Here is a 14,833-nt window from a genome sequence, read left to right on the forward strand (position 1 = left end):
CCCGCGCTCTTTGCTCGCCGCTCGGCAGCCCCTGGCAAGGCGCGGCTCCGTTGCTGCATGCATGATGCTGCAGCGCAGCCACAGGGCAGGACAAAGGAGCATCCCGCCGCGACGCCACCTTCGGCACCGGGCCGCGGCTCGCGTGTTGAGCGACGTTCCAGCGAGCACAGGGGGCGTGGCGCTCGAGGTGGCGAGAGCGATCCGTCGGCATCTCCAGATGCCTCGCGCACACACGCTTGGCTGTCATGGCTGTCATGGTACCCAGGCTAGCGAAGCAGACGATGATGAGGCAGCGACGTGCGGACAGCGGCAGCCAGTGGCGGTGCACATCATATCTCATGCCTCTTCCGCCTGCGACTTCTTCCCGGCCTGGGGTTCAGGCACGAGGCGACGCTCGGACCGCCGGCATGACGCTCCTTCCTGCCAGGAGAGCTCGGATGCGCAAGTCGGCGCTCGAGCCGCCTGCTCATGCCAGCCCAAGAGCTCCTGCGTGTCGGCCACACGTTCCCTTGCGCTCATGGGGGCGGCCTCAGCGTCGAGCCGTGGGGCTCTGTGCGCTCGGATGCGGCGACTTGCGCTGGAGTCGGGGCGCCACGGTCCCCCTCGACGCCACCCATGCTCCCGATGCTCGCGCACGGCTCGCCTCTAATTCACAGCGAGCGACGGAGCGGCGTCGCGTAGGGTTGAAGCGGCTGCCGTGAGACCTCGGCCTCAGTTCATGCAGCCGGTATGCTCGCCATCGGTCATGGGAGCCTGGCGCTGCGCTGCTCTGCGACACGCGAGGCGGAGGCATGGTGCGGCGGCCCTTGTCCTCGAGCAGCGCCACGTGGCGCGAGCTCTTGTCCTCGTCATGTTCCCACGCCTCCCGGCCAGGACATGGCGCGGCGTGCGTGCCTCGTGCCTTGTTCTCCTCCACTCCCTTGTCCTCGCTCGTCCTTGTTCTTGTCCACGCCGTGCGAGCACAAGAGATGTTCGAGTCGCCGACGACAATGAACAGCGTCAGGCTGCAGGCCGTGCGCTCGCTCGCCCAGCATGCATCCACGAGCCGAGCCGTGCTCGCTCAACGCGGCTCACTCCTTCTCAACTGACCATCCCACCCAGCAACTTCGCAGCCACCGCACATCCTTCAGCTGCCCCACCACGCTGCCACCATGGCACCACAGGCAGTCGCGCGCAAGGGCACGCTGCGGCTGCTCTTCGCCGGCATGCCGCGGCGCTACGTGCCGCTCTTCCTCCTCGCCACGCTGCTCAGCATCATCAGCGGCGCGCTGCCGCCGCTCATGACTCGCGTGCTCGGCGATGCGTTCAACTACTTCACCGCCTACAACCCCAGCGGCCTCGCGCCCGGAGGTGTGCCGCAGGAGCGCAAGGATGAGCTCATGCGCGGCATCCTGCGTGCCGTCTGGCAGCTCTGCGCGCTCGCCGGCGGCACCGTCATCCTCAGCACGGCAATGATCAGCGCCTGGATCGCGGTCGGCGAGCGCGTGGCCGGCGGCCTGCGCACAGACGTGTACGCGGCCTGCAGCACGAAGCGCATGAGCTGGTTCGACGGCGGCATGGGCCTGGCGGGCTCAGCTGCCGGCGCAGACGGTGGCGACTCGAGCATTGGCGCCGGCGGCCTGATGGCTCGCTTTGCCCGGTGAGTGGCGTGGCTCTGGGCTCCAAGCGCGAAGCTCACACATCCCTCAGCGAGGTCGATGATGTCCGGCTCGCCACCTCTCAGACGTCCGGCCAGCTGCTGCAGTACCTCACCACAATGATCGCCTGCACGGTCCTGGCGCTGGTGTCTCGCTGGGACCTGACGCTCATCATCCTCGCGTCCATCCCGCTAACGACGGTCATGACGATCGTCTGCGAGATTGCCGCCGCGGGCCCGATGGGCCGCGAGCGTGCGCTGACTGCATACGCTAGCGGCAACGTCGAGCGCACCGTCAACGCCATCACCACCGTCAAGGCGTTCAACGGCGCCGCCCGCGAGCTCAAGCGCTTCCGCACCTTTCTCGCGACGGTGCAGCGCGTCAACATTCGGCTCGCGGCCATCTGGGGCATGCGCATCGGCCTCAGCGGCACCCTGACGCTCGCCATGTTCACCTCGGGCTTCGCTTACGGCTCGCACCTCGTGCAGAGCGGCCAGGTCCGGCCAGGCACTGTGATGACCGTCTTCTGGAGCGCTCTGCTTGCCAGCTCGCATCTGCAGCTCGTCATCCAGACGCTCAGCATCGTCGAGAAGGGCAAGGTCGCCGCGGCCAGCCTGCGTGTTCTGTGCGACAGCGCAGACGAGCCGGCCCGCGCCTCCACGATCCGCGATCCACCTCCTGCAAGCGAGGCCGGCACTGCTGTCGAGAGCCGCGAGCCGGGCTCGCCGACGCTGTCGTGCCACTCATCGGCACACTCTCACTCCCTGCCCAAGAGCCCGATGAGCGGCGACGAGCCGTCGAACTTCACCCTGCCGCCGCCGCGCAGCGCCAAGGGCTCGGCACGAGGCTCGCGCACGCACGCCGTGGCCATGAGCATCGACTCTATTCCGCACTTCTCCTCTCGCAACGAGCAGACGAAGAGCGCCACAGGGCCGGTGTCGCGATCTCGGCCGCCTCGCGCCACAGTGCGAGGCACGGTCGCGGCGATGCGCAAGATCCGCCCGTCCCGATGCCACGGCGAGGTCGTGCTTCGCAACGTGACGTTCGCCTATCCCTCGCGGCCACTGGCGCCTGTTCTGCGCGATGCGTCGATGTACATCGCCGCCGGCGAGAGCACGTACATTGTCGGCGCCTCCGGCAGCGGCAAGTCGACCGTCGCTCAGCTGCTCACTCGCATGTACGACGCGACATCGGGCACGCTCGAGCTGGACGATCAAGACGTGCGCTTTCTGGACCCCGAGTGGGTCCGCTCGAACGTCGCCAGCGTCGACCAGGCGCCGATCATCTTCGATCTCAGCGTCCACGACAATGTCGGTCTCGGTCTCTGCGGCGTGCTCGAGCAGTCGGGCAGCATCGCACGGGTCGGCGCCAATCATGTGCCCATCGTGCCGCGCGAGGACGTTGTGGCCGCCTGCCGCACGGCGCTGCTGCACGAGTTCATCCAGAGCTTGCCAGATGGCTACGACACACAGCTGGGAGCTCGCGGCGCCAGTCTCTCCGGCGGACAGAAGCAGCGACTCAGCATCGCACGCGCTCGGATTCGCGACCCGAGCGTGCTGATCCTCGACGAGGCGACGAGTGCGCTTGATCCGACGAGTCGCCTGCTCGTCAACGAGGCCGTCAAGGCGTGGCGACGAGGACGCACGACTGTCATCATCACGCACGACCTGTCGAGCGTCGGCGATGACGACTTCGTCTACCTCATGGACAGCGGCGTGGTGGCGCAGCAGGGGTACCGCAGCGATCTCGGCAGTCGGCCGGGACCGTTCCAGGCGCTGGCCGAGATGCAGATGGCAGGCCACAGCCACGACACGGAGGCGACAGAGGACTTGCGGAGCCCGACTGGTCTCGAGGCGAGAGCGAGTCGTGCTCTCGAGGCCGATGAGAGCTTCGACGTTCGCCGTCTGTCTGGCGCACAGCGCTGGGCACGCGGGCTGAGCATCAACCCGATCGACGCACCGGCCGACGAGAGATTACGCGCAAGCACGACGAGCGTCGGCTCGTATGCCTGGAACAAGTACGCCGGCGGCGCCGCGAACGGCCGCTACACTGGCGCGGAGACTCCGCCGGTGGCTGCTCGGCCCGGCCTGAGGCCACTGCGCCTTCCGCAACAGCAGCAGCAGCGCGCTCTGGACGAGGACGAAGGGACGATCGAGTGGCTGACCAGCGCCAGCGCCGCGGCAAGCAAGCGACGACCGTTGCGACAGTGGACGACGATGGACGACGACGCGGCGCCTCCGCCGCGACGCAAGTGGACAGCCAGCGAGCTGAGCCTCAGCAGCACTGCTTCGGCGGACGGCACATCGCTGCCAAAGGAGAAAGGCTCTGCGACCGTGCTCGAGATGGACGAGCTCGATGCCGAGGAGAGCGACGCCGAACCGCCTCTTGCGCCTCCGGGAAGCCTCCGAAAGGTGCTGTGCGACGCCTGGGTGTCGCAGCCGTACAAGGTCCTCCTCGTCGCCGGCTTCATCGCCTGTGTGGCTGCCGGCTCGGTGCCGCCAGTCTTTTCCTTCATCCTCGGCAAGCTTCTTGCGACGATGGGCCGCCAGAACCAAGGTCAAGAGGTGAGGCTCTACACGCTCATCGTGGTCGGCCTCGCCTTCGCCGACGGCATTCTCAACTTCCTCCGCTTCTTCGTCATGGAGGTGGCTGGCGATCTCTGGGTGCGGCGCCTGCGCGAGAAGTCGTACCGCAAGGTGCTCGCGCAGGATAAGAGCTGGTTCGACCAGCCAAGCAGCACCGCCGGCGCCATCGTGACCAGCATCGTCAAGGACGCGGACGACGCGCAGGCTCTCGTCGGCCGCATCGTCGGACAGCTCGTCGTCGTCATCGCCATGGTGGCGCTCGGCTTGATCTGGGCGATGGCGATCGGCTGGCAGCTGACGCTGGTCGGCCTGGCCTTTGCGCCGATCTTCGTCGTCGCCATGGCGCTGCAGTCGCGCGTCGTGACGAAGCACGAGATCCGCAACAAGGCCAAGCGCGAGGCCGTGGCGAAGCGCTTCTACGACATGGTCGCCAACGCGCGCGGCATCCGCTCCATGGCGCTCGAGCCCGTCTTCGGCGCCAACTTTGCCGATGCCGTGGCCGATGCCGAGCGCTGCGCCCTCCGCGCCGCACCCGTGTCGGGCTTCGGCTTCGGCCTCGGCGAGGGCCTGACGTACTCGGCCGAGGCGCTGATGTACTACGTCGGCGCACGCCTCATCATCAGCGGCACGTACGACTTTGAGCGCATGGTCGTCACGTTCAACCTGATCATCTTCGCAATCACTTTCGCCGGCCAGGTCATGGCGTACCTGCCGGGCATCTCCAAGTCGGTGCAGGCTGCGACGGACCTCAACTACCTCGTCAGCCTGCCCGACGCGACGAGTGAGACGCCTGGCGCTGCCACACCGGCCGTCTTCGGAGGCCTCTCGTTCGAGAATGTGTCGTTCGCCTACCCGCTGCGGCCCGACGTGACGGTGCTGCAGAGCACGTCGTTCAACATTGGCATCGGCGAGCGGGTCGCGCTGGTGGGCGGCAGCGGCAGCGGCAAGTCCACGATTGCAGCGCTCCTGCAGCGGCTGTACGAGCCGGCCAGTGGCCAGATCCTCCTCGACGGACACGCGCTGCACGACATCGACGTGAACTTCTTGCGCGAGCGGCTCGCCGTCGTGAGCCAGCACCCGAATCTGTTCGACATGAGCGTCGCCGACAATATCGCGTACGGCGCTGCGAACGTCGGCACGGGCGACGTCCCGGCCCCGCGCCTCGAGGTGGAGCTGGCGGCACGGGAGGCCTGCGCCGCCGACTTCGTCGAGAAGCTGCCTTCCGGCTACGACACGTCGCTCGGCGAGAACGCCAGTCTGCTCTCTGGCGGCCAGGCTCAGCGCCTGGCGATCGCACGGGCGCTGATGCGCCGCGACGCTCCCATCCTAATCCTCGACGAGTGCACCAGCGCGCTTGACCCGTCGACGCAAGACGCAGTCGCGCGTGCACTGCTCGAGGAGCGCTCCAAGCACCGCACCACGCTCGTCGTCACGCACAAGCTGCAGCTCATGCAGCGCTGCGACCGCATCCTCGTACTCGAGGGCGGCCGCGTCGTCGAGCAGGGCCACTACGACACGCTCATCAAGCGCCGAGGTGGCGCGTTCGCGAAGCTCGCCAGCGCCGGCGAGTGGGGTGCCTGATCACGTCCTGTCCCATACATTCCCGCTTCATCTCCTTCCTGCTGTCCTGCTGCTCGTCATGTATGTATTATCATCACTCGTCACTGTCCGCACAATGCACGTGTTGCTCTACTGCTCGGGCCGGATCCGCCGCCGCACCTCCTTTGGCTTCTGCTTGGCCTCCTGCTCAAGCACGAGCACACGATCCTTTGCGCCGTCCTGCCCAGCCTTGCTGAGCACGCCGACGATGAGCTCAGCCGTGCGCACGCTCTCGTCGTTGGCCGGAATCGGGTACGTGGCGATGCGCGGGTCCACGTCCGTGTCCGTCACGGCAATCGTGATGATGCCGCGCGCCGTCGCCTCGCGGATGGCGTGCATGTTGGCCTTGGGGTTCAGCACGATGAGCACGTCGGGCTGCAGCTCCTGCGTCGCGATCTGCGCCATGTCCGGGTCCGGCGGCGGAGCGCGGCCGCGAGGGCCGTCGTCGCTCGGCCGGCCACGCCGCTGGCGCATCTGGGCCGTGTACGTCTCCATGCCGCTCAGCGTGGCACGCGCAAGCAGCTTGGGTGCGTTGCTCAGCACGCCCGGGAGCCAGCGCTCCTTTGTGACGTGGAAGCCGTTCGGGCCCAGCCGGCGCACAGCAGCCAGCACGGCAGCCTGCGTGCCCGGCGCAGTGCCACAGATCAGCACGACGCCGTCGCGCCGGACGACTTCGCGCACGACGCTGGCTGCACGTCGCAGCGCCGGCAGCGTGACGCGCTCCAGGTCGATGTACGCCACGCCGTGTCGCACGCCGTACACCAGCTGCGTGGCTGCGCGAGAGAGCGAAGAGACGTTGTGGCCGACGTGAGCCGTCGCGGCGAGGAGATGTGACACGGTCAGATCTTTTGCCGCGACGGGCGAGAGCCTTGCTTGGTGCGGTCGCCAGGCCGAATCGCGCGTTTGCGTCGAGCCCATAGATGCAAGATCGGCCACTAAAGAGGAGGCAAGGCGTTCAGACAACTCATCTCGCGGTTGGAGCGGACAGGGCCTCCATCGCGTCACTGCTTGGCCTGTGCGGCTGCGCACAGTCTGAGCGCCGGTCACAGCGCCAGACTGGACGCAGCTGTCCGCGAGGCAAGCTGCACGCCTGCAGCTCAATGGAGACAAGGACTCCTCCACGCCCACTGCAAGCTACAAAAGCCGAGGCAGACCATCACGCATGGGCCCGAGCAGACTCACCGACACGCTTGCGCAGCTTCTGCTGCGCCAGATGCCGCTGCTCCTCCGTCATGCTCTCGAGCTGTGCCCGGCGCTCATTCCTGCGGCGCTCAATGTCGCTCATAGGCTGTGCCTGTGCAAACGGCGGCGGCGCACTGGCGGCGCCGCCTGCGCTGCCGATGGCGATGCCGCTGGGCTGCGATGCGGCGGCCTGCGAGGTGCTGATGCCGGCCGCACGCACCGGCGCCGCGGCGCGCGAGAGGCGCAGCAGCGGGCGTGCCGAGGAGGAGGCGAGCGTCGACGCCATGGCGGCGCAGGTGAGGGTGTGGAGAGGCGAGGACGAGGCGGCCGGTGCAGCAGCGAAGACGACGAGCTCTTGGCTCCCACGCTCCACGATGTTCAGCCAGACGCACATGCTCGCCGTCGCGCTCGCAGTGCCCAATCGGCCGCTCTGCGCCGACGTAAATTTCTTCGCGCCGCGCCTGCGCTCCCAGCCCGGCTGCGGCTCACGGAGTGGCAGCGCCGGCGGCGGAGCCCTCTCGCAGGCAGCTTGTGCACCGGCCAGGCGCCTGGACGTGAGCGCAGACGGGCGAGGTAAGCTCAGAGAAGGAGGCCGTGCAGGTCTGGACAGCCCTGGTGTGCGATGGCTGGCTGGCTCGGACGGCAAGGCTCGAGGCAGCACGGAGAGGTCGCGCGGCGTGCTCTGCGCCTGCGCCGGCCTTTGCGTGCAGGCAGGCGCTGTGCTGCCGTGCAGCGGCGCCTGTGCCGGCGTCGTTTCTTCTTCGCGGAGGCGCTGGCGAGTGGCCACACGGCGGCGCGCGGCGGGCAGCGCGGCGGGCAGCGCGGCGCGGCGGCGGCAGGCCGAGCATCCACGCCTGCACCTCTCCTCTCACCCCATCCTCCCCCTCATCCATCCTATCTCGCCCATCATGTCTGCCGAGATCCCCGCTGCCGGCTCCGACGACGTCTACCAGGTGCGTCGCACCGTGCAGAAATCATTCTGCTCGCCGCAGCGCTGCAACCGCTCGGCGCCACGGCAGGCCGCTGACGCCACATTCTTTCCCTCTCTCGCCGGCTTTTGCAGGGCGCCATCGGCATTGGTGAGCCACTTGCAACTGCGGAAGACACTGCGACAGCTTGCTGACGTGTGCTCGCGCCGTGCAGACCTTGGTACCACCTACTCCTGCGTCGGCTGGTGGGTCAACGAGCGCGTTGAGATCATCGCCAACGACCGTGAGTGTCGCGAAGACTCTGCGGCTTGGGCGTCTCTCACACGACTTCTCTTCGTCTTGCAGAGGGCAACCGAACCACGCCCTCGTACGTCGCTTTCACTGAGAGCGAGCGTCTGATCGGCGATGCTGCCAAGAACCAGGCCGCCATGAACCCGCGCCAGACTGGTGAGTCGTCGAAGCGGGAGACAGGAGGGGTACGAATGGGAGACCACCGGAGGGTCAGATCATGGCCTATGCTATGTCTCTCGTTTGCGCGAGTACTGCACGTGCTTGAACACAGCGCTGGGCACCGTCAGCCAGCGAGTAGCTGCCGGCTTGGCATGCTCCGGCACACTCCGCCTCGTCGAGACCTCTTCTGATTCGCGCTCTCGCTCTCGTCAGTCTTCGACGCCAAGCGCCTCATCGGCCGTCGCTTTGACGACCCCGACGTGAAGAAGGACATGTCCCACTGGCCCTTCACGGTCATCGACAAGGACGGCTCGCCGTTCATCCAGGTGAGCAGCTTGTCCGTGCGCAAAGCAGCACCGTGCTCACTGTCTTCCCGCCGCAGGTCGAGTACATGGGCGAGCAGAAGCAGTTCTCCCCGCAGGAGATCTCCTCGATGGTCCTCACCAAGATGAAGGAGATCGCCGAGGCCAAGATCGGCAAGGAGGTCAAGAAGGCCGTCGTCACGGTCCCGGCCTACTTCAACGACTCGCAGCGTCTCGCCACGAAGGACGCCGGTGAGTGCTGGGCGAGGCATCTTGAGGTGGCAGGGCGCGTGCTGTGGACGGCGACCGGCGACGCCGAGAGAGTGCAGGGATTACACAAATCTTTCCATGCTAATCCTGAAGGTCGTGCGGAGTGGGAGCGGCACGGCGGGCGCAAGCTTGGATGTGTCGCTTCCTTTCGCTCGGCCGTGAAGACACCGAGATTCACTCTCATGAGCGCTCTTTCGTGCGCCAGTCCTGCACGCGGAGCAGCCGTGGCCTCGCATAGCCTCGAGTCGTGCTGACGCGACTGCTGCTGCCCAGGTGCCATCGCTGGCCTCGACGTGCTCCGCATCATCAACGAGCCCACCGCTGCCGCCATCGCCTACGGTCTCGACTCCAAGTGAGTAGCTTTCTCCGCGCCTCCGCCTCCTGCATCGCACTGACGCGCGCTCGTGCAGGTCGTCGACGGAGAAGAACGTCCTCATCTTCGACCTCGGAGGAGGCACCTTCGATGTCTCGCTCCTCAACATCACCGGCGGTGTGTTCGCCGTCAAGGCGACGGCCGGTGACACGCACCTGGGTGGCGAGGACTTTGACAACTCGCTGCTCGACCACTTTAAGAAGGAGTTCGAGCGCAAGAACAAGGTCGACATCTCCGACGACGCCCGTGCCACGCGCCGCCTGCGGAGCGCCTGCGAGCGTGCCAAGCGCACCCTGTCCAGCGTGACGCAGACGACCGTCGAGGTCGACTCGCTCTTCAACGTGAGTTGGAGCGTACTGCGCCGCCTTTGCGTGTCATCTCCGATCCGTTTTCGCGTGTCCTTCCAAACTCTCGCTCACGCATCTCGCACCACAGGGCATCGACTTCCAGGCCAACATCACGCGCGCCCGCTTCGAGGAGATCAACGCTGCCGCGTTCAAGGGCACGATCGACCCGGTGGCCAAGGTGCTCAAGGACGCCAAGATGGCGGCCGACAAGGTCGACGACATTGTGCTGGTCGGCGGCTCCACGCGTATCCCCAAGATCCAGTCGCTCGTGTCGGAGTTCTTCGGCGGACGCCAGCTCAACAAGAGCATCAACCCCGACGAGGCTGTCGCCTACGGCGCCGCGGTCCAGGCCGCCGTGCTGACGAACCAGACGAGCGACAAGACGGCCGACCTGCTGCTGCTCGACGTCGCCCCGCTCTCGCTCGGTGTGGCCATGCAGGGCGACGTGTTCGGCGTCGTCGTGCCGCGCAACACGCCCATCCCGACGAACAAGACGCGCACGTTCTGCACCGTCGAGGACAACCAGACGACGGTGACGTTCCCCGTGTACGAGGGCGAGCGCACGCAGTGCAAGGAGAACCGCCTGCTCGGCGAGTTCGAGCTGACGGGTGTGCCGCCGATGCCCAAGGGCCAGGCCGAGCTCATCTGCACGTTCGAGGTCGACGCCAACGGCCTGCTCAAGGTCACCGCCGAGGAGCGCACCGCCGGCCGCAAGGCCAACATCACCATCACCAACTCCGTCGGCCGCCTCTCGTCCAACGAGATCGAGCAGATGATCAAGGACTCCGAGTCGTTCAAGCAGTCCGACAAGGAGTTCGCCGCGCGCCACGACGCCAAGAACGAGCTCGAGGCCTACGTCCACAGCGTCGAGGGCACCATCTCCAGCCCCGCCGCCACCTTCAAGCGCGCCCAGAAGGTCGCCGTCGAGCAGGAGCTCGCCAAGGCGCTCGAGCTGCTCGAGCTCGAGGACGCCTCGGCTGACGACTACCGCCGTTCGTCGCTCCGTCTGCGCCGAAGTGTCCAGAAGGCACTCGCCCAGGGCGGTCGTTGAGCTGAATGTGTTCCGGCATACTTTTCCGTGCTTTTCAGCCATCTAAAATGCATCACTGATCGACCAGCAACGAGGGGGACAGGAGGGGGGTGGATGTGCAGGCGCGTCGCGCCGCGCTGCTGCCAGCTCACGTGACCGCGCCTGCCGCGGCTGAATCGCTCCCACGCTATAGACGCCGCGCCTCCGCACTGCCTGCCTCTGCCTCTACTCGCGTCTCCATCCTCCTGCCCTCTCGGCCTTGTCTGCAGCGGTTCATCGCACCGCTTCATTCCATTCGAGCATTGGCCGTCGCCATCTCAGTTGCTGCTCCCTGCAGCCTTGCTGATGCCTTGTGCCTCGCTCTCGCCTGACTGCCTGCAGCGACATCGCGTTCAACCCGAGCTGCTCTGCCACAGCCTGGAGCAAGAGAGCAAGTGGGGACATATGGCTCGTCTCGAAGGCATTTCGATGCCTTGAGTGGCCAGACGATAATCGTTCAAGACGCCGCCGGTCTCATATGGAGAGGATGTTGAGAAGCAGAGTGAAGTTGAGAGCCGAGAGCAAGAACAGCAAGACGGTCAGGAGACCGTGACGTCGTTCTGCTCGCCGATGGCCAGACCAGGCTATGCAAACGCGAGCGAGACCTCGAGGCTCCCCAGCACGACGCACGCAGCTACGCGAGAAGCACGCCAGTAGTATCTCTGTGCAGTCTCGCGACGCTCAGCTGCAGCATTGAGTCGACACGATGAATTGCTTGCCCATGCTCTGATGCGTCGCTGTCCCACCTCCTTCACTTCGTCGTTCTCAACGCTAGCACGGCAGCCGGCACAATGCAGCACTGCCGCAGGTGCAGCCTCACGTCCTCTCTCCATGCTCCTTCTCCTTGACTTCTTCTTCTGCTTCTGCCCTTGCCCATCATCTCACAGCTTCACCTTCCTACTCCTCGCCATCCGAGTCGTCTTCAGGACAGATAGCGTATGGCGACGGCTCTCCACGGGGAGGCTGAGCGGCGAGCGCGGCGCGCAGTCGGCGTCCCTTCTCACTGCGATCAGGACAGATGTCAGCGAGAGAAGATGCAGGGCAGCAAGACTACTCACGTGGGAGCCCAGGCAGGGTGCTCGGGCGGCGCTGGCTCCTGCAAGGTGCTGCGTCCTGCGAGACGACGCAGCTCACGCACAACGGCCGGAATCGACTCTGCGCGCTCCGATGGAAACTGCGCCGCTGCGGCCTCGAGCGTGACAGCGCCCTCGACGTAGAAGTCTGCGCTGAACTTGACGAGCTTGACGACGTCGTCGCCAAAGCTGCGCAGACTCGAGAAGGCCGTGGCGAAGGATTGCATCCACAGCGCGGCCTGGGGACAGCCGCGGGTGGCGAGCACTTCATTGTACTCCTTCAGCAGCAGATCGATGCTCGTCGAGAGCTGGGCGTCGAGCTCGGCAGCGATGTCACTACCGGGCTTGGCCGCCGACGACGACGACGAGCCAACCTGGTCCGCCATGACTGCCTCACCCGCAGATGACGACTCTGCCGCCGCCGCTGGCAGCACTACGTCCTTGAGCGCAGTAGCAGCCTTGAGATCCTCGAGGAGGGCAGACATTGCTGCTGTGTGGAGATGGACGCGGACCGACGAACGAGTGCAAAGGCGCCAAGTGCGAAGCCGAGGACTATACTTGGCCGGACAGACTGCGAAGCTGCAGCTGACTGACTACAGATTGCGGAAGCTCAGACAGTCACGCAGCGAGCGGCGATGCAGTGCTGGTGCCAGACGATGCCGAGCTGGTCTCGCTGCCGACGACGGGCGTCTTGAGCTGCCGAGCGTCGGACTACGTGGCGGCGACGAGGCGTAGAAGCGCCGAAAGCTGGCACACTGTGACTGCGCCCGAGCTACTGCCGCTGCTGCCAAGTTTCTACGAGAGTGGCACTGACGAGTTGACGACGGAGTTGATGCAGTGGCTCGACGATGCTGATTCGGGAAGCAGGCGGCGTCAGTGTGCTGCTGCGTACTGTCCGCACTGCTCTGACTCACGACGAAGAAGCGACAGGCTGCGCTGCCGAACATGAGCCGACGTATCAGACGAAGAGCTGACGAGCTTCTGCCAGCTCAGAGCTCGAGTAGGAGGCGAAGGAGGTAGGTCGCGAGCGCTCGCTGACCTGGCGTGCCGGGCGAGGACGAGGCTGGGCAGGCGAAGACAAGACGTCAAGGCGAGCGTTTGGGCAGCGGCAGAAGGCGTCGAGCGGAGAAGGCTGAGAGCAGCGGAAGAGAGGGCTGCAGGGATGATGGTGGAGGGAGACAGGGTGTGGGTGTCTGTGCTTGCAGCCCGAGGCAGCCGAGCGGCGCCGTCGTGCACTCTACTGACAGCAGGCGCGCGCGCGGCTGTCTCTGCCCGCGCGTGCCGTGTCGTCCCGCCAGAGCGAGGGCCGCGAGCTCGTAGCGGCGGCGGCACGGCTCCTGACGCTGTGCAAGCGTGTCGGCAGCGCCTGACTGCTTCTGAGCTTCGCTGCTGCTCTGCCTCGCTGCTGCTGCATCTGCGGAGGCTGGTCCTTCGCCTTGCGCGATCACACTCGACTGCCGCTTCACCTGGGCTGAGAACGAGCCGCTGAGTAGAGCGAGGTTCTGACGTGCGGCCGCTGCCGTGCAGGTGCTGCTCGAGCTGCGGCTGCACCTGTGAGGCTGCGCAGCGAGAACGCTGCCTCTGGCGTGCTCCGCCCTTCAAGCAGCAGCGCCCGAGCAGAAGCCAGACTGGACCACCGCTGCTCGCGGAGCGGCATCAAGCGGCTCTCACTCTCAGGTACCACGGCTCAAGCCGCCCGGACCCTCGGCGGCGGAGGCGCGTGGTGCTCGTGTCTGCGGGCCGCCGCAGGCCGCGCGCTGATGAAGCGCTGCGTGCCCATACAGGGCGGAGCGGCCGTTCAGCCCGTCCTTCGATGACCCTCTGCAGCAGCAGCATCCACGTCGCCATGCATACCTGCTCTGCTCGAGCTGAGGCCGAAAGGTAGCGCAGGCTAGACAAGAAGTGATAGAGAGCGGCGTGACGGCGATAGCTTGCTAGAGTACAGTGCGTGCGGTGAGGTGCGAGAGAGCGAGAGAGGGACGTGGACGGCTTCGTCGAGCTCGGCGACGCTCGGCATGGCTCGCGGGCGAGCGTGGCTTGCTGGCGATGGGCAAGACGAAGCGAAAGAGACGTGCGAGATGGACTCAGCGACCGTCTAAGCGTCGGCCGCAGCGGTAGCGACCTTGCGGCGCTTGCCGCCGCGTGCGGCGCCCTCGTCCTTGGCCTTGTCCTCCTCCAGGCCCTCGTCGAGCTCGCCGACGATTGCCTTGCAGAAGTCGAGCGTCTCGCTCTTGTGCACGGCGCGCTTCCTGTGGACGAGGAGATGGGCGAGGAGAGGGTCAGAGGTACTCTGAGCGTGAGAGAGGCAGACAGCATGCGTTCAGGAGCGTCGATGCCGAGGCCCCTTTCGCAGCAGCTCCGCCCGTGGCCTCGCCTGCAGTGCGCGACTCGTCTGCTCGCGAGACGCCGGCGCACGTCGCACGTCGCACGCACGACTGCATCGGCCACTGCAGCTAGCCGACGCTGCACCAAGAAGCGCGGACCTGCGATGCCCGCTGCACAGCACAGCTCTACAGCAAGGTGCTGACGTCCATGCCTGTCTCGCATCCCCTGCGCCTCGGCCAAGCCCAAGCCGGGCGACTCACAGATGGTGCGGCGCGACACGCTTCGCGCCCTTTGCCTTTGCCTCCTTCACCGTTGCATCGATGAGCTCTGCCATGAAGAGCTCCAGCGCCTTGGCTGCAGGTGGGAGCACGCGTCAGCGCCGTGCCGCTGGGACGGGCACACGGCGGGCCGCGCCGGCACGCACAGATGAGCACGGGCGTGGCCTGTGCGACCTTGCCGACCTCCTCGTTGGACTGCATGATCTTCTTGATGCGCGCGACGGGGAACTTTGACGTGCCGGAGCGCTTGCCCATGGCTGCGGCGGCGAGGGTGAGGCGGGAGCTGGGATGCGTGTGGGGCGGAGCGAAGCGCTCGAGGCTGCTTGCTGCTGCGCGTCGTGCGCGCGCAGCGCCGCCGTTCCCTGTCCTGAGCATGCAGCGGAGCCGCGCGCCGCCTCCACAAGCGCGCCGGCC

At 66.5% G+C, this 14,833-nt stretch overlaps 6 protein-coding genes across 6 annotated transcripts; 3 read left to right on the forward strand and 3 right to left on the reverse strand.

Annotated features, from left to right (window-relative positions):
• The first annotated feature begins 20 nt into the window (after window positions 1-20).
• Window positions 21-743, forward strand: FA09DRAFT_332571 (hypothetical protein). The gene has a single exon (XM_025743510.1). It carries the CDS (start codon window positions 246-248, stop codon window positions 699-701), a length of 456 nt encoding a protein of 151 aa, XP_025595195.1. The 5' UTR covers window positions 21-245; the 3' UTR covers window positions 702-743.
• Window positions 744-924: 181 nt separating this feature from the next.
• FA09DRAFT_332572 (P-loop containing nucleoside triphosphate hydrolase protein) lies at window positions 925-5,904 on the forward strand. The gene is made up of 2 exons (XM_025743511.1): window positions 925-1,639; window positions 1,690-5,904. The coding sequence occupies exons 1-2, from the start codon at window positions 1,152-1,154 to the stop codon at window positions 5,801-5,803; spliced, it is 4,602 nt and encodes a 1,533-aa protein (XP_025595196.1). The 5' UTR covers window positions 925-1,151; the 3' UTR covers window positions 5,804-5,904.
• On the reverse strand, window positions 5,849-7,064 carry FA09DRAFT_332573 (ribosomal protein S2). Its single transcript, XM_025743512.1, has one exon. The coding sequence runs from the start codon at window positions 6,737-6,739 to the stop codon at window positions 5,912-5,914; it is 828 nt and encodes a 275-aa protein (XP_025595197.1). The 5' UTR covers window positions 6,740-7,064; the 3' UTR covers window positions 5,849-5,911.
• An 835-nt stretch (window positions 7,065-7,899) lies between these two features.
• FA09DRAFT_323359 (putative SSB2-heat shock protein of HSP70 family, cytosolic) lies at window positions 7,900-11,015 on the forward strand. The gene is made up of 9 exons (XM_025741086.1): window positions 7,900-7,956; window positions 8,067-8,082; window positions 8,147-8,215; window positions 8,278-8,379; window positions 8,596-8,708; window positions 8,765-8,936; window positions 9,228-9,306; window positions 9,365-9,668; window positions 9,763-11,015. Exons 1-9 carry the CDS (start codon window positions 7,912-7,914, stop codon window positions 10,723-10,725), a joined length of 1,863 nt encoding a protein of 620 aa, XP_025595198.1. The 5' UTR covers window positions 7,900-7,911; the 3' UTR covers window positions 10,726-11,015.
• A 625-nt stretch (window positions 11,016-11,640) lies between these two features.
• FA09DRAFT_341641 (hypothetical protein) lies at window positions 11,641-12,301 on the reverse strand (the record flags this gene model as incomplete). Its single annotated transcript, XM_025744476.1, has 2 exons — window positions 11,641-11,746; window positions 11,802-12,301. The coding sequence occupies 2 exons, from the start codon at window positions 12,299-12,301 to the stop codon at window positions 11,641-11,643; spliced, it is 606 nt and encodes a 201-aa protein (XP_025595199.1).
• A 1,610-nt stretch (window positions 12,302-13,911) lies between these two features.
• On the reverse strand, window positions 13,912-14,674 carry FA09DRAFT_302316 (histone-fold-containing protein; the record flags this gene model as incomplete). The annotated part of the gene is made up of 3 exons (XM_025740400.1): window positions 13,912-14,065; window positions 14,402-14,495; window positions 14,566-14,674. The coding sequence occupies 3 exons, from the start codon at window positions 14,672-14,674 to the stop codon at window positions 13,912-13,914; spliced, it is 357 nt and encodes a 118-aa protein (XP_025595200.1).
• Window positions 14,675-14,833: the final 159 nt, after the last annotated feature.

The sequence above is a fragment of the Tilletiopsis washingtonensis genome, assembly GCF_003144115.1.
Source record: "Tilletiopsis washingtonensis strain MCA 4186 unplaced genomic scaffold FA09scaffold_26, whole genome shotgun sequence".
Taxonomy (NCBI): Eukaryota; Fungi; Basidiomycota; class Exobasidiomycetes; order Entylomatales; genus Tilletiopsis; species Tilletiopsis washingtonensis.

Bases quoted from the DNA above. Each gene is read 5' to 3' on its own strand.
- FA09DRAFT_332571 (XM_025743510.1), top strand. From the start codon at position 246: ATGGCTGTCATGGTACCCAGGCTAGCGAAGCAGACGATGATGAGGCAG.
- FA09DRAFT_332572 (XM_025743511.1), top strand. From the start codon at position 1,152: ATGGCACCACAGGCAGTCGCGCGCAAGGGCACGCTGCGGCTGCTCTTC. The intron at 1,640-1,689 runs GTGAGTGGCGTG...CACATCCCTCAG, and splicing joins CTGATGGCTCGCTTTGCCCG to CGAGGTCGATGATGTCCGGC.
- FA09DRAFT_332573 (XM_025743512.1), bottom strand. From the start codon at position 6,739: ATGGGCTCGACGCAAACGCGCGATTCGGCCTGGCGACCGCACCAAGCA.
- FA09DRAFT_323359 (XM_025741086.1), top strand. From the start codon at position 7,912: ATGTCTGCCGAGATCCCCGCTGCCGGCTCCGACGACGTCTACCAG. The intron at 8,937-9,227 runs GTGAGTGCTGGG...GCTGCTGCCCAG, and splicing joins TCTCGCCACGAAGGACGCCG to GTGCCATCGCTGGCCTCGAC. The intron at 9,669-9,762 runs GTGAGTTGGAGC...CTCGCACCACAG, and splicing joins AGGTCGACTCGCTCTTCAAC to GGCATCGACTTCCAGGCCAA.